This window comes from Saccopteryx bilineata, chromosome 12 (assembly GCF_036850765.1).
Source record: "Saccopteryx bilineata isolate mSacBil1 chromosome 12, mSacBil1_pri_phased_curated, whole genome shotgun sequence".
Taxonomy (NCBI): Eukaryota; Metazoa; Chordata; class Mammalia; order Chiroptera; family Emballonuridae; genus Saccopteryx; species Saccopteryx bilineata.
Genome location: NC_089501.1, coordinates 51,201,375 through 51,218,048, shown reverse-complemented (window position 1 = coordinate 51,218,048; position 16,674 = coordinate 51,201,375). Strand labels below are relative to the sequence as shown.

Sequence of the window (16,674 nt, the reverse complement as noted above, 5' to 3'; positions counted from 1 at the left end):
CTGCGGGAGGGGAAGAGAGAGACAGAGAGGAAGGAGGGGGGATGGAGAAGCAAATGGGCGCTTCTCCTATGTGCCCTGGCCGGGAATTGAACCCGGGTCCCCCGCACGCCAGGCCGACGCTCTACCGCTGAGCCAACCGGCCAGGGCCTATAGTTTTGATCTTATAGTTACTGTTCTGTGCACTTGGACAAAAAGTTACTGTTTTATGAATTTGTGTGTTTGGACTAAGGTAAAAGAGTCAATAATAATATTGTAATAACAATGTGTGATGCCAAGTGGGTACTAGGCTTATCTGAGGAATCACTTTGTAAATTATATAAATGTCTAACCACTATGATGGACACCTGAAACTAGTATAAAGTAATATTGAATGTCAACTGTAATTGAAAAATAAAAAAATAATCTTAGTGCTTTTCATTTGCTTAACACTATATTAAAATTTATTATACCCAAATAGTTTTATAAGTACACTATGTTACTAGGCACGAGAGGAAATCATGGTACAAATGCCTCAATGAGGAAAAACAACTAGATAAGATTTGACACCCACTTCACAGTTGTTGTTTGAAGTAATTTTTATTCTTTGTCAGACCCCTTTATAATTATCTGGTATAATTCAAGTAAACTTTTAAGCACCAGGTCACTGAAGATCAGGAAGCCATAGAGGACAGGTGCTCTTAACACTCTTTGGGAATCACTTTTGCAGTTGTTGTTCTATATTCTTTGAGAAATATTTTGTAAACTTTAGATGCCTTTTTTTCACTCAACATGGGCAGTCCCATGATATAGATCTTCAGAGACATCAGTTGACCAGGAAGAAGACTTTTGCCAGAAAACAAACCCAAGAACAGCTCACACCACACACGCCGGAACCCGTGGAAGGCAGGAAGCATGTGGATGTGCAGACAGGTGTGTGTGGCTGTGTCCTTGGCGTCTGACTCCTTGGTTGGCTCCATTTTCTAAGTTAGGTCTTTCTTTTTTGGCCTTTATGTTATTTATGTATCCATTGTTATCCAGTACTTCCCCAATCACTGGGTAGGAGAAGCCAATTCATTAAAATAATTCGTAGACTGTGTTTTATTATTATATTGGGTACACAAGCTACACGTTGCACCAGCCAAGGTGGTGAGTGCACTCACCAATTATCTCTGGGTAGCAGGGGTGAAAGGAAGAGAACCACCCCACGCTTTTCACTACCTTGAGGCCAAGTCTAGAATGAGCCAAGAGAGTTGTGATTCTGTGAGAGATAAATCTTAATGTTTATATTATAATAACATTAAGTGATACAACAGTAGCCACCTTTTGTTGTCTTTCCTGTATCTCAGAGACTAAACCAGGCCCTTTACCTGTGTATCGCATTTATTAGTAAAAGGCTCCAGGTGACAGATGATTATGATCCCTATACAGATAGAGAAACTGAGGCCCAAGGAGGATATAATTGCTAGGTTCTTATTTTTTTTGTTTTGTTTTTTATTTTTCTGAAGTTAGAAGCTGGGAGGCAGTCAGACTCCTGCATGTACCCGACTGGGATCCACCCAGCATGCCCACCAGGGGGCAGTGCTCTGCCCATCGGAGGCCATTGCTCCATTGCAACCGGAGCCATTCTAGTGCCCAAGGCAGAGGCCATAGAGTCATCCTCAGCAACCAGGCCAACTTTGCTCCAATGGAGCCTTGGCTGTGGGAGGGGAAGAGAGAAACAGAGAGAAAGGAGAAGGGGAAAAATGGAGAAGCAGATGGTTGCTTCTCCTGTATGCCCTGACTGGGAATCGAACCTGGGATTTCACTGGGCCAACACTCTACCACTGAGCCAACTGGCCAGGGCCGAAATTGGCTAGGTCCTTGTTCAACATCTGACTTCAATTCTCATGTTCTTTGCGTGATACCATACAGCTCTTGCCTCATATATATTTTTCCTAAGGCAAAATGTGTTTTTATGTAACTATTTATAATCTATAGGGGTTGAGAACTGTTTTGGCTGAGAGAGCCATGAACGCCACATATTTTAAAATGTAATTCCGTGAGAGCCATACAACGACCTGTGTATGTTACACATTATCCAATAAAAATTTGGTGTTGTCCTGGAGGACAGCTGTGATTGGCTCCAGCCACCTGCAACCATGAACATGAGTGGTAGGAAATGAATGGATTCTAATACATGAGAATGTTTTATATTTTTAACGTTATTATTTTTTTATTAAAGATTTGTCTGTGAGCCAGATGCAGCCATCAAAAGAGCCACATCTGGCTCGCAAGCTATAGGTTTCCGACCCCTGGGCTAGAGGGAACATCAAGTAACATAGTACCGTGGGGAATAATTATTTAAAATATGCAGGAATCTTCAAATCTTTATATGTGTACTATCTTACAGGCCTCAGTTGGATGGATTATTAACTTTCCATCCCCTATTACACTTTTCAATAAATATTCTAGCCTAGATGACTCTATGGTCTTCCAAATATATAAAACTGCCTGGTACCACATGTAACACCCTCCCCCCCCCCCCCCCCGCCACTTGAGCACTTTCTAAGACTTACTTTCTGATTCATTTAATTCTATTTTGAAGGAGCTCAAGTTTCCGATACAGATACATGTTTAAAAAATATCACAATTTCAAACTCAATGTGTATGGTATTTTCTTAGAATTATACCTTGAAGAAATTGCTGACCGCATAATAGAAGTTTATGTGGCGTGCCAAACAGATGCATTTTTGGACAGACCACCAACACCACTCTTTATTCCTGCCAAAACCGGCCGGGATGTGAGCACCCAAATACTGGGAGGAGAGGTACAGTATGTTATTTGGGCTTCCTTTCATCTTCACTATAAATCGGCAAAGTTAGCTTTAGTTAAAAGCAAAAGAGGAGTACAAACCCCTCCATGGTCACCAAGATCCTACCGACTGTGTTTCTTTCCAAATGTATCTCTACTAGTTTTATCTTAAAGTACGCAGAAACATTTTTAAATACCATGTTCTGATGTCCCCTCTTTGCTGATCAGAAATATAAATCATTAGCTATGTTTTTGATTTTTATTTGTCTGCATACTTGCTTAATGGATGACTATAAGTAGATTTGTATCAAATAAGGAAAAATAATGTCTCTGGTATAAAAGATTCTACTATGAGTTGCTTATAGATTATATAACTTTTATGAAAACAGTCTATGTTAAGTTCTAAAATACATTTTCAGGTCAATGTGGAATGTATAAATTGGCCAATTTATGAAATATAAGAGAAGGCAATACTTATGTACACAGTGCTTAAAGGAGGTTTAAGACTTGAAGAAACTTGAAAGAATTTTCATAGAAGTTGGGAAATAAAATAAGTCTTCACAAGCTCCATAGCAGAGTATATTGCCTCTGAATCCTAGAAATCACCCTAATAGCCATTCCTCTGGTTCCTTAGTTTTTCAACTATTATCAAAAACAACCAGAAAAAAAAATGAATAGGAAAGGCAGGGAATAAGAAAAAGATATTTCTCTTGTGTTTCAGAATTTGATCTTAAAATTGTTGAGTCTCAGGGTTCATGTTGATGACTGCTAAGATCTCTTTATCACTTTGACTTAATCAGTTTTGCCTATAAACAAAATGCTACCCTGTGCGGGCAGGCTGATGCTGGACTGGAAACTGTAACTAAAGCACCAGCATAGTCCACGCAGGAGGCACTCCACGTGTGGTACCTGATCGCTACTGCTCTGGGTGGTGTTTCAAGGGACATTTAGTTCACGATGACCATTTGAAATTTGCTTTGTTTTGTGCACTGAAGCTCTTTGACTTTGATCTTGAAGTCAAACCAATGTTGGAGGTCCTGGTGGGGAAGATCATTGAGCAGTCGCTCCTGGAAGTGCAGGAGGACGAGGAGCTGGCTAACCTGAAGGCCAGCCAGCGCGCCTACCATGAGCTCCGGAACCTCGAGCTGGCCGAGGTCCAGAGACTGGAGGAGCAGGAGAGGCGACACCGGGAGGAAAAGGTCGGGACTCCGCTTTGCTTTCCTAGGCGGGCTTTTGGCTGGGTAACAAATTATATTCACAATTACATGTGGTATGTTACAGAGCTAAAGGCCTTTGGAAATGTGTTAGGAAAAAAACTCGAGTATTTGTTCTCCAGGTCTCTCCTGTTCTGTAGATCATAGCTCCTTTATGAACTGAATTACATTTTTTCAATTTCAGCATATATAAATGTACCGAAATAGAGTTCCCCCAAAGTCCCAAGTGGAATCATTTAAATTGTGTAGGCCCCAATGGAAAGGCACTGTTAAATATCAAGAGCCCCAGCCCTGACCTGTGGTGGCGCAGTGAATAAAACCTCGACCTGGAATGCTGAGGTCGCCGGTTTGAAGCCCTGGGCTTGCCTGGTCAAGGCACATACGAGAAGCAACTGCTATAAGTTGATGCTTCCTGCTCCTTCCTCCCTTTCTCTCTTTCTTTCTCTTTCTATTTTTCTCCTCTCTCTAAAATCAATAATAAAATCTTAAATTCACATACACACCAAGAGCCCTAGTGAAAGAAATTCATGGTCTTGCTGTAAGTAACTGGCAGAAGAGGTGGAAGGAAAATGTGAAAATACCCAAGATGGGTGGTAAATCAGAAGCAGAGGATCCAGACAGAGTTTTTGGGTCCTTTCTCAGTGGCCAGACCCGTCTCTATACCCTTAAGGACATACCAGAACCACTTGGGTCCTTAGAGTATATTTTAGACTATAGGATTTTAAAACCTTTAAGAAGGAAAGCTTTGGAATCCAACTTTTAAAAGATGCTACTAACCTCCAGTGAGGAAAAACGAGGCTCAGTGGGCCTGGAGTAGCCGTCAGCATCTGTTGGACACCGCAGAACTGAATTCTAAAGGGGCCTTCGTACCTGACACAGTTCCTTTCCCAAGGACCCTCTTACTGCACTGAAAGGCTTCGTTGTCGGGATCTTCTACTAAATACCTAATTAAATGGGCTTTCAGTTTCCCTCCAAAATGAATAATTAATTGTGTAAAGAGCATGTGGCTTAGGGTAAAGGCTGTGCAAATGCAAACTATTTGTTTACAAATATAAAATGAACACTGACCAAATTAGCTTTGTTGAAATAATCAGTGAAATCTATCAAAGAATACTGATTTATTTTTTTAGTTTATTTACTATTAGGAAATGTATTATGAAAAAATGAATAAAAATCTAGATTTATATTTGCTTAAACTTTGAAAATATATTAATTAGAAAATAATGTTTCCAGTGCACATGAGAGTAGAAAAATGGCCCATTAGCTTTACAGATATTGTATAGTCTACAAGAAGCAGCAACAATGAAAAAGAGGTGTTAGAATTTTTGGAACTTTATGACTTCAGAGAGTTATTTCAAATGAGACATCATTGGCCAAGATTCTTAACTGAAGATGTCTCAGCAACTAAAATTTCATATCAGCAATACTTTATAGTACTACATAAAAATATGTATAACTTATAATCCTTTGATATCATCCATACAGTCAAATATGTGTATCTTGAAATTGTTTTACTTTTTTACTTGAAAATAGATTAGGTGCCTGACCAGGTGGTGGTGCAGTGGATAGATAGAGTGGTGGACTGGGACGTGGAGGACCCAGATTTGAAACCCTGAGGTCGCCAGCTTGAGCACAGGTTCATCCACTTGAGCACAGGCTCGGTTGCTGGCTTGAGCATGGGATCATAGACATGACCCCATGGTCATGGCTTGAGCAAAGGTCACTTACTCTGCTGTAGCCCCCCCCCCAAGGCACATATGAGAAAGCAATCAATGAACAACTAAAGTGCCACAAGGAAGAATTGATGCTTATCTCTTTCCCTTCCTGTCTGTCTGACCCTATCTGTCCCTCTCTGTCTCTTCTCTCTGTCTCTGAGACACACACACACACACACACACACACACACACACACACACAGAAAGAAAATAGATCAGGAGATGAGTTTTACCATATGCTCCCTCTCTTTACTGAGTTCAGTACCTATTAGCTATTGGCAATCTTGATGGAAAACATGAACCTTTAATGGACACCTTGCTGTCTGTGTACACACACACACACACACACACACACACAAATATGAGTCCCAACTGTTCTCACACTGGCCTGAGGGCTCGGGGCGGGCACACAGCTGAGGGCCCAGGAGTGACGGGGCTCTCTCGGGGCAGGACCGGCGGAAGCACCAGCAGTGGGAGGTGGTGCACAAGCACAAGGAGACCTCGCAGAAGATCGCGGCCCACGCCTTCGCGCAGCGCTACCTGGCCGACCTGCTCCCTTCGGTGTTCGACAGCCTCCGGGAAGGTGGCTACTTTTTTGACCCCGTTGAAAGAGGTTTGTGGAGGATTTTTATTCGATTAACTCCTGTTACAGTGAGCGTCGTCCTAACAGTTCAGATTTATCCCCTGCCCATTTTTATTTTGAATTGGAATCTTTCTATCTCTGAAGCAAATCAAAAAGTCAATTATAGTGGTTTTAAGTAAATGCTATTACTAGTAAGTATATTTTAAAGATCTTGATTTCAGTATGTTAGTTTGTCTTGTTTCAGAGGGAACATGGGCCTGTAGAAAGCAGAACGGACTTGGCGGTAAGTTTGCATTAGGGACCCGGCTTCATTGTTAAATACATAGCTGTACAAGCTTCAGTTTTCTTACTGTGAGATGAGGACTATTCGGGAGGTACCTGTCATATGAAACTTTTGTAAGCCATAATGTACATGTATATGCAAGTTAACTTTTTCTCAGCTGATTTTCTATTCTAATCAAAAGCCCCTTGGGGCGGCAATTAAGGTCCTTTGTTGGGTTATGTTAGGTGTTCACACCATCCCGGGCACTGCATTAGGTGTGGGAGATTAAAAAGGAGACCTGGGCTCTGCCTTTACAGAACCCAAACCTGCTCGTGTCCCCCAGAGCCGCCGCTCCAGCGGGGCTGGCCCCAGGGGGGTCAGGGCTGCCGTATTCTCACCGCCCCTCTTCCCTCCGACTCAAAGGTCCTCGGTCCTCAGTGCTGTGGGTACAGGTCCCACCTCAAATGACTACCGGTATTCGGGTACATGTTAGCAATGTGCCTTTTGCCCTGACTACATATTCAGCTCAATACGCAGAGGTCCGATTACACACCAATAGTATTAGTTTACATTTATATTGTACTTTGATGTATACAGTGTTTTTCATGCGTGATACCATGTGATCCTCCCAATAACCCTGTGGGGTGGCTGGGGCAGATTAATCCCCATTCTGCAGAACTAAGAACTGAGGCTCAGAGAAGTTCAATGCCTTGTTCCCTTCTGCTGGCAGCACGCAGCACAGCATGACCACACTGACTCCCGGTCTGCGGGCCTTGCTCCCGACTACTCCGCGGGCAGCACGCAGCGCAGCACGACCACACTGACTCCCGGACCACGTGCCTTGCTCCGGGTCCACGTGCCTTGCTCCCAACCACCCCGTAGGCAGCACGCCGGCGCAGCCCAACTGGACCCTGACTCCCAGTCCACGTGCCTGCCTCCCAACCCGTGTGCCTTGCTCCCGACCACCTCGCGGGCAGCACGCAGGCGCAGCCCGACCGGAGCCTGACTCTCGGTCCACGTGCCTTGCTACCATCTTACTGTTTCAGCACACAGGCCAACAACCTTTCTTTCTCATGAATTTCTGAAAGTCAGTTGTAGGTCATGAAAAAGCTTATAAATAGATTCATACCTACCTTAAAATTACTTATAGTAGTGAATATGATATTCTATCACACTGTTGACACCCCACTGAAAAATAAAATGAGCCTAATGGGTGGTGGTGCAGTGGATAGAAAGTGGACGTGGGACGCTAAGGTCCCCAGGTTGAACCCAGAGGTTGCCAGCTTAATCACAGAGTCACTAGCTTTTGCGTGGGAGCATAGACATGACCTCATGGTCCCTGGCTTGAGCCCAAAGGTTGCTGGCTTGAAGCCCAAGGTCGTGGGCTTGAGCAAGGGGTCACTGACTCAGCTTGAGCACCTCCCCCCACATCCCATCAAGTCATGTATGAGAAGCAATCAATAAGCAACTAAAGTGAAGCAACTAACAGTTGCTGCTTCTCACCCCTCTCCTCTGCCCCCTTCCTTCCTGTCTCTCTCAAATTAATTAATTAAAAAAATAAAAAGTAGATGCCTACTCCTAAGAAAGCTATTTTTTAAAATTGATTTGAGAGAGAAAGAGAGAGAGAGAGAAAAACACTGGGTTGTTGTTCCACTTATTTATGCTTGCATAGACTGATTCGTGTATGTGCCCTGACAGATGGCCAAACCCTTGGTATACTGGGACAATGCTCTAACCAACTGAGCTACACAGCCAGGGGCACACAAAAAAGCTATTTTTGAACATTAAAATGTATATTGTAATGGAACATAGTTTTAAAAGGCTCACACAGTAGTGCAGATTTCAGTTTGAACAAATGTATCACTAATGAAACCCCTGGTTTCTAGATAGCCTTCTTGTCAGATATCCTCTGACCTGCATCCTGAGTCTTGATCAGCAGCCGGGAAGCCCTGAGCTTGGGGTTGGGGTGCGGTTCACAGGCACGCCCGATCCCAGACTGACTGTATGCCCTGCACTTCTGCCGCAGACCCCATCCCATCCCACCCCTACCTCTGACCCACCACCCCCTGATCCCAGACTGACTGTATGCCCTGCACTTCTGCCGCAGACCCCATCCCATCCCACCCCCACCTCTGACCCACCACCCCCTGATCCCAGACTGACTGTATGCCCTGCACTTCTGCCGCAGACCCCATCCCATCCCACCCCCACCTCTGACCCACCACCCCCTGATCCCAGACTGACTGTATGCCCTGCACTTCTGCCGCAGACCCCATCCCATCCCACCCCCACCTCTGACCCACCACCCCCTGATCCCAGACTGACTGTATGCCCTGCACTTCTGCCGCAGACCCCATCCCATCCCACCCCCACCTCTGACCCACCACCCCCTGATCCCAGACTGACTGTATGCCCTGCACTTCTGCCGCAGACCCCATCCCATCCCACCCCCACCTCTGACCCACCACCCCCTGATCCCAGACTGACTGTATGCCCTGCACTTCTGCCGCAGACCCCATCCCATCCCACTCCCACCTCCTTGACCCACCACCCCCTAATCCACCTCAGATGTACCGGGACCGTCCACTCTAAGAGCTTTGGCCTCAAAGAAGGCCTCAGCGTTTTGGAAATACTATTTCTACTGCAATACAAAGGAAATGGACCAGGACATTTATAGAGAATGTGGCAAAACTAATGCTTTGTGAGTAACCTTTTCTGTGAGGAAAGCAATGCTGACAGTGTTGACATTGTATGGGGAAGCACAGATTACTCCTATCTATGATGACTTGTAAAAACCGCTTGAGGATTAAAATGAACTTTTTTATTGCAGATGTTGAGACAGGATTCCTCCCATGGCTCATGAATGAAGTGGACAGAACGATGGAACAACGCATGGTGGGAAGGACGGTGCTGGACAGTAAGTATTTTATTTAAAAGTCCTCTAACATTCCTCCGTAGAAGAAATAAGAAGAAGGAAGGTGGTAATTTTACAGTTTTAGTTCTTAATTTTTCAGTCTGTCAACGATATTAACCAAGGTGCAGATTTTTACCCTCAATATTATTTTTAGTTCTTCTATAATTTGATCAGTATTAACATCTTTTGTTAAATATAAATGATATCTTGTTAAAAACAGACGTTGGACATAACTCCTATTTGATTCCTTAAGTGGCTCAGAAGGCAAGTGCACTGACTTTATATAAAAGGTTATGATGTAGGGAAGGGACGAGGTCTGGAGAGTGTTTTATACTCATCTATGTGTCAGCATTATAACTAACCACTGAAATACAAAAAATCACAGGACTTCTGTATGTAAAAATTCTCAGTGTTGATCCGTGAGGCGGTTGAGAGGCGGCTGACGACTTTTGAGCAGAGGGACAACCCCCCGAGGGAATTCCAGGAACCAAGGATGGCGGACGAGGGAAGGCGCAGCCAGAGGTTGTCATCCCAAGGAAGAAAGCTTATGAAAGAAGGAGAAAAACCAACAGAAATAAGGAAGTTCTTTGGATGGGAAGACCAGTCACAACGCGGGGGCATCTCGAAACCGTGACATCAGTCCACAGCCCATCAGCGTGCCAAGCAGTCAGGTAATGACGTGAGTCCCCTTAGGCTATGCAGACTGTGTACTATTACTCAACATAATGGATTGGGCAAAGCAAATCCACTGAAACAATAAAACCAATAATAAGGGAAACTTAAATACTACATTGATTTACTAGTAGGATATCTAGAAGTTACAACTCTAATGAGAATTATGCTTAATTACAAGCTTCCCATTATTACTATATATAACTAACAAATACATTTTTCCTTATCTTTCTAACTTGTGGGTTAGTTTTTTTTGTTGTTGTTTTAGTAAATATGATATTTAATGTTAGATATCAGTGCCATGAGCTTTTCTTCTCTGCAGGGAAACTGTGACTTACTCTAGGTAGGAACATCTAAGTTCTGTGACAAAGTGTTGTGCACCCTCCTTTAAGGACCAGGAAGCATACCCGTGTTTGTATAGAATTAGCAGGGAGCTCCCCATTCCATCTCCGATACTTAACGAAGGCACAGAGGAGTCCGTGACTTGGTAATCTTCCCTCATCTCTTTTTTCACATTCCTGCTGTTAGAAAATATCAGGCGAGGCCGGTAAAGCTAAATCTAAAGCTAAATCTCTACACACCCTTCAGCAAGTCCACTCTCTTCCCCAGAGATAACTTCGGATATTAATTAGCATATACTTATTAAGCCCTTTTGAAGATACTTATATATTTGAACACCTAGAAATATATGGGTTGACTTCTCTATATATAAATATAAATGTATTGATTGCATCTTTCACCTACCTGACAATATATCTTAAATCTTTCAACTTTAGTACATATAAATCCTTTCTTTTTAATGTAAGATATTATATGTTATGACTATATTATATGTAGTATAGGCAAAGCACGTTTGGCTTTTAGTCTGAGCTTGTGTGGAGAACTTACTTGCACTGTTGGAGATAAGATGTTTGATCTGTAAGGTCTTGTTAACTAACCTTCAGCAATCACGGAAGTCTCCTGAGGCTTTCGGTAGACACAGCCCACTTCTCTCTGAGTATTTATTGATATGTGAGCTGCCGTGATTTGAAGTAACTTGCGGTTATTAACACATTTTTATCTTAATTTCTTTTTATGTTAGGTATCGGAAATGTATCCATAGTTTAACAATGGAGAAAGAATGTCTTTCTCCTCTTGTGACAAGGACGGAACCGCGTCACTATATATAGCATCATCGGGCTCTCAAACCGTTTTCCGTACATCACTAATCATTTACACCTCATGGCTCCCCTCCCCTTTTTTAAAAAAAAATTTATTGATTGATTTTTAGAAAGAAGGCAGAAAGAGAGAGAGAGAGAGAGGTAGAGAGGGAGAGAGAAAGGGGGTAAAGTGGGAAGCATCAACTCGCAGTAGTTGCTTCCCATATGTGCCTTGACCAGGCAAGTCCAGGGTTTCGAACTGGTGACCTCAGCATTCCAGGTCGCCACTTTATCCACTGCACCACCACAGGTCTCGTGGCTCCCCTTTTGAAGTATGTGTGACAATATTTTAATCTTCGTTCTCAGTCACGAGGTCGGTCAGCCAGTGAAGGTTGCTGAGCCCCACTGAGTGCCAGCACCCTGCCAGGGGCTGCAGGAAGCCTGCGTGGACACGAGAACGTGGCTCAGGGCGCTAGCGCCACCTGCCGTTGGCGACGAGCCTGCTAAGTAATAGTATGAACGCTGGAACCCAATCTTCTTATCTTCCAGTTGAGTGTACTTTCTTCTAAGCAACCTGAGCCCTTGTGAGGTACAAAGAGTAACCTTCAATAAATTATTGCATTACCAGCATTTTAAAAATTGGGATTACACCTGTTTTCTTTGCTGGGTTAGTTCCATCTTATTAAGCAGTCTTCATGATAACCCTAAAATTTATAAAGTTAATTTTGGCAAGAAGACCAAATTAGGTCTTCTTAATTAGAGCTCTTGCTGATCTTCGTATTATTACTGATTTTTAAATGCCTACAGTTTTAGCCGTGGCTGGGGAGTTCAGTCGGTTCAAGAGCATTGTCCCGATACATCAAGGGTGTAGCCGGCTCAATCCTGGGTCAGGGTGCATACAAGAATCAACAAATGGATGCATAAATAAGTGGAACAACAAATGAAATCTCTCTCTCTCTCTCTGCCTCTTCTTCCCTCTCTCTCTCTCTAAAAAAATTAATTTAAAAATTGAAAATATGTTTTTAAGAAATGATATCATTTTTTTAAAAACAGAATAACTATAATTTTAAGAATGCTTTCAAAATGGATTTGAGATTACCTTCCACAATTCTAGTCCTTTTTTACAATAATCCAGTTTGTTAAGCACTTTGCAGATGCTTTGTTAAACATTCAGACCTATGCCCTATAATTCCATAAATTAACTCAATTTATCAAAATATACAGAAATTTGTAGACCTCACACTGAAATTGGTTAAGCCTAACTGCCATCCTATTCCATCCTTGAGAGAAACAAAACTATTTGAGGTGTTAGGGCACTGCCCCTGTAAGAAAAAACAAATATTATATGTTACATATCATCTGGGGAAAATAATATTAAAGGAATCTTTAAATTTTCCCAAAGTTTATAAGGAATTTCTCCAAGCATGTGAAATATTGTATGGTTAGGTCGTCAGGCGATATGCTTGGGTTCCTTATGTCTGGGTTTTTTCTAACTGTAAGCAACTCTGCAAATGGGATGAGTGCATAAAATTTTCAGACTTGCATTGGCTTTGCCCACGTTTGCTAATACTCTCCTTAGGAGCTCCATTTCTTTCTATTGTTTAAACTAACACTAAGCTAACAGAAGCTAACTGGTAATACAATGGATGATATGTAATAAATGTATAGAGAGTATTATCCCCAACATAAATTCCCATATCACTAAAATAGATCAGAGAGGTGAAAGTAATTTTCTCTAGTGTTAGGCATCAAAGTGTCTAGCCATTGTGACTTGTGTTGGCATGCCCTGGGAAGTCCTTCACATATATATATATATATATATATATATATATATATATATATATATATATATATTCATTGCCATTTATCTCACTTAATTTATTTAGGATAAAGGCATTCTGAAGAGGCTCCAACATGGGTTTAAATGCCCCATAGACCCTAGTTCCTAGGTCTAATCAGAACCAACCTTTCTAAGATTGTTCACAGTCAGAAATACAGATAAGAATGTTACAAATAGCATGTCACCATCATTAGAAAGTATTGTTAATGGTGTTGGATTGGTGTCTGTAATTCTTACTTTGAATTAGGGCGTATTTACCTTTGTGTCCCAGTGACATTAACTTACAAATTAAAATTTAATAGAGATTTTCCTGTTTTTCATAAACCATGAAAATAGTACAACTGAAATATAAGAGTTAAAAGATGGAATAAGTTTGCTTATAAAATAAAATCAAAATACTTAAAAGTTTGAAATTTCAGAATAAAGGTATCTTAAAGATTATATTTAAACAATTTCAATCCATTTAAAAATAGAGTTTAATATGTGAATAAATTTTATCACTGTGTACAGTAATTTTTATAAACATTGAATATTTTAATTTATATACCTATCTTCTAACATTTTAGATTATATTGATATCCATATTTACCACTAGGTGTCAGTAGAATCTTCAGGTAAAGTTAACTTGCCTCCAAACTCATACATAATTTAATGACCATAAAGAGACCTTAGTAGACAAAGAGTTCAAAAATAGATTGTGTTCCTTGGAGTCTCTAGACACACACTGAATATCTTGTCTTGCCCTGAAGTCATCTGTCAGCTCTGCAAGGATGCTAGTGCACGTCCACTTGCATCTCAGATACTTAAAACGTTAGTTTTAGAATGGACCTTAGCTGTCGGACTCTTCAGTCTCCCAGCCGATACAGGGTCCTTAACAGGCAATCATTTATACTTTTTTTAACGCCTTTAAGGATGAAGCTTACACTCTGTGAGCTACTCTAGAATAGCATTTTTATCTCCCCTGACTGAGGCTATGGCAAATGCTTAGTCAATAGCATTATTGGACATTTCCCATTAGAAAAAATTTTCATGCTATGTCAAAATCTGTCCCATTATAACCTACGCTTTTTAGTTCATAGTCATGGCATTTGGAGGGGGACAGGATCATTTTATTTCTATATTAACCCTATTCTATACTCCAGTGCGTTTTTCCTTCTTAGCAAGCTTTTTCTTTTCTCTCAATGAAATGTCACCACTCTTCCCAGGTATTCCTCATATAACACAGTTTCAAAACTTTCTCATTCTCCCTCCTGGTCACTGTCCTCTTGAAACTCCTATTTGGTCAAAGTCATCTTAAAACATGTTTCCCAGAATTAAGCATTTTACTATAGATGTCATCTGACTCAGCAAGAAGCACTGCCGGGCTGTTCTCTGCCATGGTTTGCATATCACCAACTCACTTCTCAGTTCAGATATCTAGAAACTTTATTTTTAGAACATAGGGGAGAAAAGCCAAAGTGACTTCTGAGCAGTCACAGTGTCACAAAGTCTCCTCGTAGCAGACCACCCAAACCTGTTTTTACTGGTTGCTAACCAGTTTGGCTCTTTCTGAGCTCTGCCTATCAGAAGTCGCATATTACAAGGAGAGGGGGCCTTCTATGGAAGACCCAGGGGCTAACAAAGTGAAAAGGCAGGGAAAAAATAAGACAACAAAGCACAACAGCCTGGGACCAAAATCGAATATTCCTCAGCAGTCCTGACTACATCACTGTATTATAGCACAGCCAGAAATGAATGTCTGTGCAGCACGCACTCCTGCGGTGGTCAGGCACGGACCTCTGTCTGTCTGCCCCTCCATGAAAGCAATGAGAACATAGGCAAAAACTGTCAAAGAATCAACACTTTCAGAACTGGAAATTAACCAAAGATTGGCAACAACGAAGAATACTCATTCAAGAAAAATGGCCGAATCTCAGTGAGAACAGTAAGCTTTGTGGCATTTTCACTGCCCTATGTCTGTCTCGATCTTCCCAGCTCCGTGTCAGCCTTGAGCACCAGCAGACTCTGACCACAGGCACTGAGGGCAGCGGCCCAGGCACCATCAGAGGAAGCAGACAGGCTTAGCGCTCCCCAATAGCCACGTCCCAGAAATGGTCACTCTTGCCTGTCTGGCAGCGTCTGGAAAAGTGCATTTGCAGGACTTATCTCTGTTTGCCCTGACTCACAGCTTGCTCAGTGAGGAAAGCCCTAGCACCAGGACATTTGTTTAAAAAACAACAAACAAACAAAAACCCCACAAGTGTTTAATATCACAGCTGCCTAAGGCAGAAGTGTTGGTTGAACAAACAAGAGGCCAGCCACAACCTTGAAAGGGGAGTCTGGGGGTGGAGGTGTCCGCAGGGGCCTGTGAAAAACCTCGGGACCTCCCTGGGAGACCGTGGAGGGTGCTGATGTGCACGCCCAGGGAGACCTGAGCAGACTCATCTCGGGCCTTCCTCGAGGTCGGCCGGAGCAGGAACTGGAGGCTAAGTCAGAGCTGTGAACTGCTGAGATGCTGAAAGCATGTCCCAACACACGAGCCCAGCAGCAAAGGGTGCAAGACGTACCGGCTCCGGGCGTTTGGAAAGCTCTGTCTGATTGTTAGCTGGTGACTAAGCTAATTCAGCAGAGCCTCATGGCAACACACAACAAAGGGTACAGAGTCAACAGGATTTGGTCAGGAACGCGTTCAACAGAAGAACAGCAAAGCAAAGAGCACAGGACACCCAGGTTGGGGGGTTGGAACGAGAATCTGATGTCCAGAGTTAGGACATTTTTAGCTCTTTAAAGTGTCCAAATGTAAACCAAAACTCTGGAAGACTTGCAAAAAATAGGAAAGTGTGGTCCACACAGAAGGAAAAGGTCAGTAGAAGCTGTTCCCTAGGAAGTCCAGATTTTGACCGTGCTAGACAAAGACATTCATCAGCTATTACGAATATGCTCAAAGACCTCAAGGAAACCATGTTTAAAGAACTAAAGTATGAAAATCAAAGTATGAATATCAAGAGATAGAAATCATTTAAAAAGTTTAAAAAAGAACCAAAGAGACATCCTGCTATTGGAAAGCTCACCCGTTGCTGATGGCATTATAACATGGCGTGGCCGCTTCGGAAGAGCGTGGCAGTTTCTGAAAATGTTGCGCTTAGTTACACATGACCCTGCAGCTGCACTCTTAGGGATGCACCCAGGAGCAATGAGAACGAGTCTGCACAAAAACCTGTACATGAGTGTTCACAACAGCACTACCTATAAAAGCCCAAAGTGGAAACCACCTAAATACTGACTGATGAATGGATAAAACGTGCTGTATCAAAACAGTGCGATATTATTTGGCAGTAAAAACAATACGGTGCTGTATACTATTAACATGGCTGAGCTCTGAAAACTACACGATGCGAAACAAGCCAGTCATAAAGGTCACACGTTACATCATTCTGTTTCTATGGAAAAAAATGCCCAGAACTAGCAAGTCCTCAGACAGAGAGTACATGAGTGGTGGCCAGCGCTGTGGAGGGCTCATGGAGAGTGCCCGCTCACGGGGACGGGATTCCTGCTGCAGAAATGAAGACATTCCCAAGTTAAATCG

The 16,674-nt window shown here is 42.5% G+C and overlaps 1 protein-coding gene across 1 annotated transcript in view; it reads left to right on the top strand.

Moving 5' to 3' along the window:
* Positions 1-16,674, top strand: part of RSPH3 (radial spoke head 3) — a 38,327-nt gene that overhangs the window by 10,926 nt on the left and 10,727 nt on the right. The window contains exons 3-8 of the mRNA XM_066248400.1: positions 777-909; positions 2,641-2,786; positions 3,766-3,969; positions 6,150-6,312; positions 9,375-9,461; positions 9,869-10,129. Of these exons, the coding sequence (XP_066104497.1) occupies positions 777-909; positions 2,641-2,786; positions 3,766-3,969; positions 6,150-6,312; positions 9,375-9,461; positions 9,869-10,092 (957 nt within the window). The 3' untranslated portion in view covers positions 10,093-10,129. The remainder of the gene's footprint in view (positions 1-776; positions 910-2,640; positions 2,787-3,765; positions 3,970-6,149; positions 6,313-9,374; positions 9,462-9,868; positions 10,130-16,674) is intronic.